Source organism: Monodelphis domestica, chromosome 2 (genome assembly GCF_027887165.1).
Source record: "Monodelphis domestica isolate mMonDom1 chromosome 2, mMonDom1.pri, whole genome shotgun sequence".
NCBI classification, from domain to species: Eukaryota; Metazoa; Chordata; class Mammalia; order Didelphimorphia; family Didelphidae; genus Monodelphis; species Monodelphis domestica.
In genome coordinates this window covers 228,935,321-228,949,096 of record NC_077228.1, presented here as the reverse complement: position 1 = coordinate 228,949,096, position 13,776 = coordinate 228,935,321, and the positions used below count along the sequence as shown (strand labels likewise).

Here is a 13,776-nt window from a genome sequence, read left to right as displayed (position 1 = left end):
TCATGTAAAACCCAGTGGAATTGCTCATCAGCTCCAGAAGGAGGGAGGGAGGAGGTGAGGGAAAGAATATGAGTCATGTAACCATGGGAAAATATTCTAAATTAATCAATAAAAATTTTTAATAAAATAAAATGTTGCTAAAATCATTATTCTGTAAATGTTTATGGATGCTGTGAAAATCAAACCTGATGACACATGTAAAGAATTTTACAAACATTAGTCTTATAGAAACATTAATTTTAAAGTAAAAAAAAAAAACCAAGATAATCTACTAAGAATTGAAGGAGTTATACTATAAATCAGGGAAAATAATCTCCAAATCAATGAATTCATAAAATCATTAAAAGTATTTGAGCATGGTTTTAAAGTCATTATCAAATTTACAAGCACCCTGCCCATTCACAGGTATAATTACTGTGACTGCATCTTTTGGGGTACTCTGTCCAACAGCAACAATCAATCAGACAGCAAAGATAACAACTGTTGGAGTTTCTATGGAAGGACAGGTACAATAATGAGCTGTGAAGTGGAAAAGCTATTCCAGAAAACAATGTGGACCTATGTTCCAAAAGCCACTCAACTGTGCATATCCTTTAATCTTGCTTTAATTCACTAAGATGATACTACAAAAAAAAAATCAAAGAAAAAAAGAAAAAAAGCAGTACTTTTTAAGTTGTGGAACAGAATCAGAAACAAAGTGGGTAATCACTAACTGGGAAATAACTGAACAAAATATTGCATATGAATATAATAGAATATTGAGTCATATGCGATAACCAAACACATAAACAGAGAGAGAAACCTGGGAAGTCCTTTATGAATTGAGGCAAAGGGAAATGAACAGAACCAAAGGAGCAATTTATATAGTGACTTTTTCATATATTTATATAATATATATACATATATATATATTATATAATTTATATAGTAAAGGAAAACAATTATGAAATACCTAAGAAATTGAACAATGACCAGTCATGCCCCCCTGAAAATTGATAATAAATCATGCATTCTACCTCTTATTAGACAGATGATAGACTAGAAGTAACAAATGAGATGCATGTTTTCAACCATGGCCAATATGTGGATTTATTCAACCATACTGAGGGTAGAAGTTGTAAACAGATTGGTGTAGTGAATATTATATTTAAAAATGGAAGAAAAAAGAAAATAACATTATAAAATCAAATGAAGAGAACAGAAGAAAATTTAGAAAGGGACACTAATAAGGAAACTGTGGAACTACCACAGTATATTTAATATATTCTTTTTTTTAGGCTATACATAAGAGAACTGCAGTTTTATATACCAATAAAATGTTTAGGTTTGTCAAGTTAGTTATTAAAAACAATTTTTAAAAGACTGGATCATGTCAAACTACCCTTAATTTTTTTATAAGATTATTAAACCTGTAGATCATGATAATGCTGCAAATATAATTTAACTAGATTTTTAGGAAAACATCTGGTAAAGTACAACACAAAAATAAAATTGGGGCATTTAGGTAGCACAGTGGATAGAGACACAGGCCTAGAGAAAGAAGGACCTGGGTTCAAATCTTAACCTCAAACACTTCCTAGTTGTGTCATCCTGGGAAAGTCACAAACTCAATTGCCTAGCCTTCACCACTTTTCTGCCTTAGAATTGATAGTTAGTATTGATTCCAAGCAGAAGGTAAGCGTTTTTAAAAAAACAAAAATAAATAAAATTAGATGGATCTGCAACTTGGCTGAATAGTCACATTCAATGCCAATCAGGACAAGGAACTTTGTGCTTTCCTTGTGCCATAACATTTATGTTATCAATAACTTGGATAAATGCATAAGTGTACATGCTCATCAAATTTGCAAAAATCATAAAACTAGAAAGAACAGATAAGATATTGAATGATAAACTTGAATTTATTAAGATAAAATTCAATAAGGATAAATGTAAAGTACAAAACTTAAGAAATAGAGGACAAAAAAAATTATAATTATGTAGTAGTTTGAAAAAAAAATCTAGAAATCTAAGCAGCCAAAAAAGATAATGAGGTTTTAGACTGCTCTAAGAAAGAAATATAGCTTTCAGGAAAAAAAGAGGTGACAGTCCTCCTTCAAGCTACCTTGATCAGATCACACCCAGGAGGGCAACTAGGATGATGAACAGCCTTGAAATACATGTCATAAGAGAATTGGCTGAAGAAACAAGGGATATTTATTTAATACAGAAAAGAGAAGACTGGGAAGGAATCCTAGGATTATATTCAAAGGGCTGTCATTGTAAGCAAGACTGGATTTGTTCTGTTGATACTTAAAGGCTCAAAGAGTAAAAGTTGCTAAGCTGACCAATTAGCTATTTTCTTCCCAGGAGGAAGAGTCCTAAAAATTAGAACTGGACTCTAAAGTGAAATGGGCTGCCCTGGCACATGGTGGCATTCCTGTCAGCAGAGGGCTTCAAGCTGGATAGTCACTTTTGGGGTATCGAAGTAGACAGCCACTAAAGTCCTTTTTAACTCTAAATTCTCTGCTTCTGTGATATCATTTTTTCCCCCTCTTGCTAATCCCTTTTACAGTCACACATCATTTACATGATAATATAGTAGTGGTAGTCTCTCAGTGACCGAGAATGACAATTGTCTTTGTGCAGTTTCATCTACGGTGTACCCTCATATGGCTTTGAAGTCCAAAGACTGAGGAGCAAAGTTTGTGGCGCATGGGGCATGGGACCCCAGTTGTTACGGGAGGTGCGGCTGTGGCCTGGTGTCGGCGTTCACGCGCAGCGGCAAGACATCAATGTCGTTCATCTTCAAAGGTGGCGGCGGCATGGTTAATGTGGGTTCGCCAGCTGCTTCTGACAGAGGCAGCAAGTTCTAGTTGCTTTGGTGTAATGCCAGCCCACTTCAAGTTTGACTTTAGCTGATCCTTGAATCTTTTCTTTGGTCGGCCTTGTTTCCTGAGTCCAGCTGACAGTTCACCATAGAATACCTGTCTTGGTATTCACTGTGGGTCCATGTGGATGACGTGTCCAGACCATCGTAGCTGGGTTTTGAGGACCAGGACTTCGATGCTGGTGGAGTTGCCTCTGTCGAGGACTTCCTGGTTGGTGATTCGGTCCTGCCACTGGATCCTCATGATTGACTGGAGAGCGTGTTGGTGGAATTGCTCCAGCTGCTTCATGTGCTTCCAGTACAGTGTCCATGCCTCGCAACCGTACAGGATTGAGCTGAGGACCACTGTGTTATACACTTTGAGCTTCATCGCAGTGCTTGCACTGCTGTGTTGGATTTACATGATAATATCTTTTATACCTTAAGCACATAATTTGTTATATTAGCATATAGCCAACAGGTATTTCTACATTGCCCTTTGAGCAACTTTTATTCTTTGCCAAAAAATATCATTGGAAGAATATTACTATCAAAATGATATTTTGCTTCAGGAGAGATGTTAGGCAATAATTGAATGCAGTGAGCAATTTAGAAAATGAAACTTTTCCTTCTCATGGAGACAGCTAGTAGATAGAGCACTGGGACTGGAGTCAGGAAGACCTTAGTTCAAATCCAGCCTTAGACAGTTAATAGTGGTGTGATTTTGGGTAAGTTACGTGATCTGCTTATCTCAGTTCCCTCAACTGTAAAATAAAAAAGAATAGCATCTACTAGTACTACTACTACAGTAGTAGTACTGCTGTAAAGGTCAAATGAAATAAATTTGTAAGAGTGACTAGTATAGTATGCTTGGCACATAGCAGGTACTACAGAAATGCATATTCTCTTCCCTTTCCCTCCTTATCAAATTTAGATTTTAGTTCACTGTCTACCTTTAGTGTCTATTCAAACATTCAAACTCAAACAAGAGATCATTCATACCTTCTTAAGATGAATAAATGAAAAGTATCTATTACACACAAAACATTGTGTTAAACTTCAAATAACAGCTTATACAATAAGACTTTATAGTTATAAAGTATTTTTAATTAAAAAATTATTTTTAAAAGTGTTTTACACTAATCTCATTTGAACCTTATTCTGACATAGGATGGGCAAGTAATAGTATTCCCAGTTTAAGGAAATAGAAAGTCAGGTTTCTGGTTTCTTTATCACATTCACCAATTTTGGTAGTTCAGATCACAGATGGAAGGGACTTCAGAGGAAATGAATGAGGTAAAGGACTTGCCCAAGGACAAAGTATTAAGTAGCAGACACAGGATTTGAACCCAGTCATATCTCTGATTCTAAATGTTGCCCTTTTGCCAATAATACACTATGGGGAAAAGAACAAACAGCTATCAAAATACTCCTGTCAAAACCTTTATTAATTTTAATTTTATTCAGAACATAAGCTGTATGAACCATTTTTCTTTAAACCGTTATCTTCTATTTTAGTATGAATTCTAAAGACAGAAGAGCAGTAAGAGATTTAACAACTGGAGTTAAGGGATTTGCCCAGAGTCACACAGCTAGGAAGAGTCTGAGGCCAGATTTACATACCATTTAAAAAAAATAGTATGCAGTTAGATTAAAGATTCAACACATATTTAGAAACTATTTCTCAAGTTCCATAAATGCTGAAAGACAAAAAGAATTCAATTTTCTTAACTTTTTAACTTACTGATTTGCTGATATAATTATTAGCCTTCACATTGATGAACCAGATTGGTCAGACCCAGAAATCTCCTTTTTTAATTTTCCTATTAAAACTTATTTCTAATAGCCAATGTTGTATACTTTAGTGACCAAGTTCTTTATTAGATGGAATGAATAAATAAAAATTCTTCTTGCTTAAGTCTTATTTTCCAGTTGGTGAATTTGGTAGTTTTGGAATAATTAACATGCTCTCCTAGATGTTATACTTGACTATATACAGTACCCTTCAGTGCAATTTTCACAAACAACCTAGCTGAGAAATAAAGGCAAATGACAGTTACTCCAAATCAGCTAGTCACAGATATTCTTAGAAATATAGACTGTTTCACTATTAGACCCCCCCCCCAATTATGTGTCCCAAGTCAATTTATATTTATATAATCCTTTATGGTTTACAAAGTGCGTTCCTCACAACAACCTGATCAGGAAGAAAAAGAATATTTCCATTTTAAAGATCAGAAATATGAAGTACTTTGTCCATGGTTACATAGCTTACAAGGGTGAGAAAGTTAGGATTTTAATTCAGTTGTCATGTCTTCAAATCCCTTTACTTTCTCCACTACCTGTTCTATTTTTCATGATATCATGAGAATAGATTAAGGACTTATTGATACAAGGAAGTGCCAGGTGAGAAAACAATGTAGATCAGCACCTTCTCTAGAATTTATAGCCTTAGAAAGTTGCCTAGGGCACTAAAAAATTAAGTGACTTGTCCAGAGTCATACAGCCAGTATTTTTCCAAGGTAGAACTTGAACTCAGGTCTTTCCCAGTTTGAGGCCAGTTCTCACTATGCCATTTGGTCTGTGGCTGGAATATCTTACTTAACAAATATTCTCATGTATTTCATATCTAATATAAAAATACCTATACTTCAAGCATGTGCATAGTCATAGTAAGCATCTCTCATCCAATATCTCTTCTCCGCATAGTCAAATTACATTAACGGCTGTCTCTTCTTACTATTTTTCTTTCATTCATTTCTCAAATCCCTGCAAATTAGTTTGCTATCTATCATTCAATTGAAGCAGCTAAGTGGCATAGTAGATAGAGCACTAGGCCTGAAGTCAGGAAGACGTGAATTCAAATCCAGCACCAGGTACTTATTAGTTGTGTGACCCTAGGCAAGTCATTTAACCCTGTTTGCCTCGGTTTCCTCATATGTAAAATGGGCTTGAGATCATTCCAGTGATATCTTTGCCAAGAAAACCCCAAATGGGGTAGACACAGAGGTGGGCACAACTGAAAAGACTGAACAAGAACAACAATATTAAATTGATATTGCTCTCTCCAATACTACCAATAATCTCTTAATTGCCAAATTCAATAGCCTTTTCTTGGCTTCTCTAAAGTACTCATCATGTTGACCATATCTATTATCCCTAAGATTAAAAAAAAATTCCTCTCATATTTAAAGTCCTTCAAAACATGGCTACAGGCTGAGACAGCTGATATAAGGCTTCATTCCCCAAATATTATCTTACTCTCCAGGGAATCCCATGAAAATTGTCATTTCCTTACATAATCCCCAAATGGGAGTGGTTTCTGTTTTCTACTGTGGCCATGAAAGTCCACTCAAGAATGTTGAAAAATCATACTTGTTTCAGGGCCTCCTGCTTTGGCCCATAAATGCTAAGTTGGCTCTGGCTCCTAGTTTTGATTACCAGGGCCCTGAGAAGCACATGGTGAAATAAAAGTACTTTTGGGCTTCTTTTGGTCCTCTTATTATGAGAAACTGATTTTACATTAGTTAAACCACTGTATAAAAATATAATCAAGTTCAATGTAATTTCTGTTGCTCGCTTCCTATTTTTATCATTAAATTCTAGTTTAGATAATTATAGATAAAATTATTTGTTTCAATTATATGTTAGAACTTTTTGATATCCTTTTTTCATTTTCTACTTATTCTGAACTTTGAGATGGGAGAAATAGAATTCTTTTCCTGTCTTTTCAATATTTAAAGTATTGAGAAATAGTCTCTGAAATTCTCTTCAAACTTAGACTCTAACATTATAAGTTGGTGTTGGTGGATTGAATACATACAAGATATTTAAATCAAACAAAAACTACAACAATAACAAGACTTTTGCTTTCTCAAAAATATGAGCCATTTCATTCTATAGACTTATTACAAATAGGTAAAACCAAGAGCTATTCCAATGTATAAGTAGTCAAAAGATTCAAAAGAAAAAACTTATTAACAAATATTTAAAAGATTTTCCCAAATTACTAGTACTAATATAAATGCAAAACAAAACAATGTCAAGGATTTACCTTCCAGCCAGAAAATTCACAAAGAAATGAGGAAAAGTCTCATATGCATAAAAGTGTTCATTTTAGTAATTTTTGTAGTGGCCAAGGTCTGGAAACAAGGTAAATACCCCTCAATTAGGGAATGGTCAAATAAGTGTTCTTTTATGAATATAATAGAATATTACCACTCTGTAAGAAAAGAGATCACTCTTGTCTATGTATATGAAGCATTTTGAGATAAATGGGAATTTATAGAAACTGATGTTGAAGGATTTATTTCAGTCCAAAAAAAATAAACAAAGACAAAATGGAAAGACGTGACTAATATTTAGTTTGGTTTTGCTGAATTGATGGTTTCCTCTATTTTAATTCTTTATTTTAAATGATACTTTGATAGGCAAAGGAAGGTGATATGATTTATTCAGAAATAAAGATAATGTAAAAATAAATAATTTTAAAGGAAGAAAGAAAAACAACACTAAAAGAATTGAGAACTCTGAGCAATGTAGAGACAAATCATGATTCAGATCACACATACCTCCTCCCTATCAACAGAGAGGTCATGACTACCACTAGTCATATATTATCTAAGGCATATATTATCAGAGGTGGAAGAGTGTACTGATTTTTTTTTGTGTGTGTGATTAAGTATACCTACCTGTTATAAAGGTTCTGCAGTTCTATTTAGAGTGGGGGAGTCATCTGGATGACTTAGTGATGAAAATAAAAAGTAACACTAAAACATTTTTAAACAAGTAAAAGACTATAGATTAAATAGCAACTCTGAGAGATTCATAAGAGAGTATTTCAATAATATTCTGACCTGGGAACTCTTGGATCATGCCATGTGCTCACACCAGTCTGCGTATGTAGAAAATAGACTTGGCCTTGCTGGGTTGTTCTCTGCTCTATAAATCAAGAAATATTAATAATAAAACACAAAACTACATAAGGTAGACATTAAATGCAATTAAACAAATACAAAAAGTCTCCAAATAACAAATGGTTTATGCTTCAAAAACTGATTTGGAAGTCTGATTCAGAACATATTCTTCATTTTACTAAGCAACTCAAGTTTTTCCTTTTACTTAAATGAGGTGCATTACCTTTACTACTTGGGAATGATCAGCATTGTTTTTGGCTCACAGAATGCAAGAACAGTTTAAGAGGAAAATTTTACTGAAGTAACTGTATAAGAATTAGAAGAGAGAGGAAAATCAAAAGGGGGATTAAAAAAGAATGTTTGTGCAAAAATGGAAAAGTTCTTTAAAGGTAGGGCTTTTGAAAGCTAAATGAAAGGAGAGCAAAAGAAGCCTATGGGGCCTGAGCATGATCCTTAGAGGAGCAAAAGACAGTAGGTAGGACAGTTTCTTTTATTAACCAGCAGGCATACAGCACCTAGTACACCTGCTTGCAGTCTAGAGAAGAGTATGGAAGCCCTGATCAAGGTTGAGAAGAAAGAATAAAAAAGGCTAGCATTATACTAAGACATATGGATTAGGTGTTCATATGATGGGTTGTTATCACTTGAAGGGTAACTTTTGATTAGGAAATAAATTATATTTTTTGAGGAATTGATTTTGATCAATATCCATGACTTGAAGTTATCCTTAGGTAAAAAACAATAGCACAGATAGCCCAAAATGACATATAAATAACCAACTTATATTTGGGGGGAGGGGAGAGAGGGAAACTCTTTTTATAATCTTTAATATGAATGTCTATGATGATCTAGAGCACTCAACCCTAAAGTCAAGAAGAAGAGGGAAATGTGGGTTCATATCAAGACTCAGATACATACTAGCTATGTTGTTATACTGGGTAAGTCACTTAAGTACTCAGCTATAAAAATCAATGTTTTTTATTTAAAACCACGATCCCCTTCAAGCTATAAATCTATGATCCCATGAACCTCCTAGATAAGTCTTTTCCTGATCCCTACAATTAGCATTTGCTTCCTCCTTATTATTTTGTAAAGATTTCTGAACTGGTATTTGTTGATATGTTCCCTTCATACACACACCTTATCCTTCTGTGAAAGCTCCCTAAAAGCAGGGACTATTTCATTTTTGTCTGTATTCAAAGCAGCAAAAAGGTAGTAGCAAAGTATAATGCATACAGCTGACTTTAAGGTCAGAAGGACCTGGGTCCAAGTCCTACTTTTTAACACACAGAGGCTGTCTAATCATCGGAATGTCACTTAATCTCCATTGGGAGTTATAGGCAACATTTAAAATTTTTTAAGTTGCACAGAAATTAGCTTTTCCTTGAGACTATGTTGATCATTTGTTAACAAATTGTTATGAAATGCTAGAAATTCAACACTAAGCTTAAAAAACCAGCATTTCCACAAGATATTTTCTTTTAAATTTGGAAGATAACGCTTTAACTCACTTTAAAAAGACATGTCTATTAGCTGATATTTTAATTAGATTAATGATAATTAATATTTTAATTAGAAATGTCCATAAAAAACTACCCCTAAAATATATACATTTCAGAAAAAGTTAAATATAACACAAATTGTAAATTTGTTAATTTAATTTAAAAGTTAAATGTAACACAAATTGCTTCAATGCTCATTATATTGTATGTTAATAGCATTTCTCTCTGATTTATTATGAAATAAAAAACACTAATAAAAAATTGAGAAAACATAAAAGGGAATATCTTTCAAAAGACATTACAAATAATAACCTTATTTATTTCATAGGTGGCTGAAATCTGCCAGAAATTCTACAAATAAAAAAATTATTTGTTTTAAGTGACAGTGAAATAAGTAGTGAAAAATATCTCAAAAATAGAATGGAAAAAAATAAAATTTTCCTATTTGTGTGAAAATATTGTTTCAGGTCATCATTACTACACTAAACCTTATTAACTCCCTTACCAACATAAGACTTAAAACTAGGTGTTATCTCAATTTTTAACCAAAAAATACTTCTACTCTAATTAATGGTCTTCTAAAAAATTCCAAACTATATTTCCCTTTCTTCCTTCTGACCCTCCCAACCCTCATGCTGCAAAATCTCCTACCATAGCCTTCAGGTAGGTCAGGTGGAGTATGTAAATGTGTCCTGCTCATATAATTTCTGTGTCTTTGTGATCTGACTTTCCTTTCCACAAGTCTAGGATCTGATGACTGTCCACATGTTGCACCATTTGTTCCAGTAATTGGGGTGTTCTCATCCACAAAGCAGCTAAGAGGCCTGCCAGGACTGGAATATTCACATGCTGGCCTGTTAAGAAATAATGAGAAAGAAAAGTCACTTGTCTCAGGTATCTCCCCCCCTTCCCTCAAAAAAAAAAATTTCTTATAGCTAACATCAATCTGTGTTAAGGACAGAAAAGAGTTTGGCACCCAAGCTGAAGAGAATGGTTCTAGAGATGGATGAAAGAGATCTCTATAGATAACTATTGTCCAGCATGAGCATACACACACACACACACACACACACACACACACACACACACACACACACACACGTCACCCTGCCATATAGAGCATAAGATCAAAAACATTCATCAATAAATGGGGCAAATGAATATTGATATGATTATATGATATGAACAATGCCTAAAAGAATTGCAAACTACTAATAACTGGAAAAATTAAATTACTAACAAAAATATTATATTTTAAGAGATTTATTAATGATCATTAGAAATCAAAGAATAAAGAAGATACAAAATAAAGACCATGTGCCCATGGCTGATCAGCTAGTTCAAACACCTGCCTTACTACCACCAAGCTTGGTATAGGAAGTAAAGAGATGGGACCTGTGAATTTTAAAACCACTCCACCTACTCAGACCTTACTTTAGAAGATTTGATTTAGCTATCTCCTGATTGTAACAATGAAGACACTCTCTTTAACAGAATCAGGAATGTATTGTAGTATTTTACATTACTCCACCCTACTTAGACATACTTTAGGGGAAGATAAAGTTATAATCTCCTAATTGAACAATGAAGGTACTTAGTTCTTACATTATAGTGAAGATAGAACTTTAAGCTAAGTCAATTTTTAGACCTTAATACAAAAAGGTCTTAAGTAACTATAAAGATTAAATTAATCACAAAAAGGTCAAATAACTAACAGGTGAACTTAACAAAGAAGTGTTAAGTAACTCAAAGATCTAATCAAAGAAGGTGAGAACTAAAAGTATGGGCAGTCCTGGAGAAAGCCTTTGATATGATTGGTAGATGTGAAAATTTAGAGGTGGAGACATAAGGGTGAAAGGTCTATATATTGGAGATTTTTTCGTCTCTCCTGAATGCTTTTCCCAGAAAGTTGGATCTAGCTGATCACTTCCTGTAAGCAGCTGGGTGCCAGTTCTGGAACTCAGCCTGGAGAAATTTACTCAGACAACTTCCTTGAAACAGTCTATTGGTGAGTGTTAAGAGTAACTTCCATTTCCCTTGGGCTCAGGGAGGCCCCTTTGGCCAAGGCCTTTAACTCCAGCCTGGCTCAGCCTGAGCCAGAGCAGTTTAAATGAACTCTTTCCTCTCTCTCTTCTCCTTATTTCCTTCTCTCTATATTAATTAAAATCACCATAATTCCCAGCTGACTTGGGTATTTTATTATTTGGGATTTTCCCTGGTGACCAATTAATTTAGATTTTAAGTCAAAATGCTAAAATTATCTCTACAGATCTTTCACATCCCCACCTAATATCCCCTATCTACAGAAGTACGTAATGACAAAAAGTCAGTGGGCTCCTGGGAAATGTAGTTCTTTTTTTTAGGGTAACAGATTTTCAATCATACATTCCCCCCTGAGATCCATAGAAGACAGGTCTCTCCAATGGTTCTTGTAAACATAACCAACTTTGAAATTACAATAATTTGGGAATAAAAAGAAAAGAGAACAAAACCAATGATTTCTAGGCGCATTGACAAAAAATCAGTTAGGAGGGCAGTCCCCTTCGGCATAAGAGTATACATACAAAACAAATGCATTCAACCCCACACAGTTCAAATCACCACATCCCAAAGTTCACTCTGGATCTTCTGGTACAGCATGTGGTCTATGCAGGCATCTTAATGGTGCCTTCTTCAAACAGTTCACTTTCTGGATTTGGAGAGGTAACATGTTTCTTATCTTAAAATTACTCTCAAAAAGAATTTAAACTTTGCATTTAAAATAATTATGTATTCCCCCCTGAAGAGAGGTTGAAAACCCAGGGATCACTTAGGAATGCATGACTGAATTATGAGGTATATGAATCAATTGGCAAGAGAAATCAAAAACATCAAAAAAATTCAAATAATAAAAAGATAATTTCTGGATGAAATATAGACTATCTGTGTAAAAATTCTAAGTAAAGGAAAAATAAATCTATAACAGGTCCTTGAATCAGGGCCCAATTAAAGTGATTTAAGTAATTATGTTTTTACCCAATCAGTAGCCAGGACCATAGAAAGTTTGCCACATCATGAAAGACAGAAAAGGGACTAGATTATAGGAGCCAGGTAGGAGCCAAATTTGAGATACTTGGTAGAATGTGGGACAAGGAAGACCTCTAACACATGTTAAATGACCACAACCTCGAACCCCAAACAAGGTCAAATACTCTTGTCTTGGCTCAAAATTTTCATCAATTCCATCAGGATTGGTTGGTCTCTTTGACCACGTGCTCGATTGGCACTATGCAGTTTAGCTTTGTGCTTCTTTGGCACTATGCAATAGCTCTTTTTGTATTTTCTTGTCCTCGAATCAGACAGAATCATTAAGCAAAGACCCATAATTTTTTTTAAACAATCAGTGGCATCATTTTTATAGTCTAAAGCATTTTGGGTAAGTATTGACAGTAGAGCAAAAATTTTTAAACTTATATTACCGCAAAATCAAAAAAGTTGAAGAAAATCTCAATATGGGTGACATGTACTTCAAATACAATAAGGAAAGAAAAAATCAAAATGAAATTGTATATTGTACATGCAAGCAAAAGCAATAATAAAAAAAGTTTTAAAATTCAAAAATATATAGCTTACAATCATTGACACTCTGTGTCAGCTAGGGAAAAGTAGAATATAAAGGTTTCTCAACAACAACAACAAAAAAAGATCCATTTCCTCAAGCCTGGCCACAATCCAGTGTGAGTGCAAGCAAATGATTTCCACAAAGTAAGTTTTTTATAAAGAAGAGTATAACAGCATGTAATGCACATTCAAAAAGTATCAAAGTTCCCAAAATTCACAATAGCCCAGTTAATTACAATAGTAAACAAATCCACTATCATATTTCATATAAATTGCTGTATGACAAAAAAACCAAACAAACAAAAAACACCTATAAACTGATATATATTTGTAAAAATTTTTACAGACATAGCAAATCTTTCAACCTTGGCAAATATATTTTTAAACAAAGTTAAACTTATTTAGGTCTAGAACATCACCAAGAAATCTAGATTGTTCTGGTGAAAGTAAATTAAACTGAAGAATTTTTTCAGGAGCTCTTTTTTCAGCTTCCTGATACATAGAAACACCTTGATAGGAACATTCCTTTGTTTCTCTACCTTTAATGTAGCATTCTTTAAAATATAAATATAAAAAAACTCATCCATTCAGAAACTACCAGTTAATTTAAATTATTTCTGAAGACCCTTTAGAATCACCATTAAATTCTTCCAGCTTATTAAATTCTCTAAAGGTTGTTAGTCAGTTTGAGTCCATCCATGTGACAATTAAAAAGGAAAAATGGGGAAAAAATTATTTATGGCCGTTTACAATATTTTACAATATTTTGTTCAGTAGCTATAGGGGAAAGATGACAGAATATATCTAAAAATTAAAACACAGTAGATTAAAATGATTCAGTGTAACAGAACAGTATTGAATATATTAATATATGAACTTAAAACAACAAAATTAAATCTTAAACAAAACA

General features: G+C 33.8%; 1 protein-coding gene across 2 annotated transcripts in view; it reads right to left on the bottom strand.

Moving 5' to 3' along the window:
- Positions 1-13,776, bottom strand: part of SMURF2 (SMAD specific E3 ubiquitin protein ligase 2) — a 144,784-nt gene that overhangs the window by 29,550 nt on the left and 101,458 nt on the right. For both annotated transcript variants that reach the window (XM_007482787.3, XM_056817279.1), the window contains 2 exons: positions 9,918-10,120; positions 7,705-7,789 (listed from right to left, as the gene is read on the bottom strand). In XM_007482787.3, the coding sequence (XP_007482849.1) occupies positions 7,705-7,789; positions 9,918-10,120 (288 nt within the window). The remainder of the gene's footprint in view (positions 1-7,704; positions 7,790-9,917; positions 10,121-13,776) is intronic.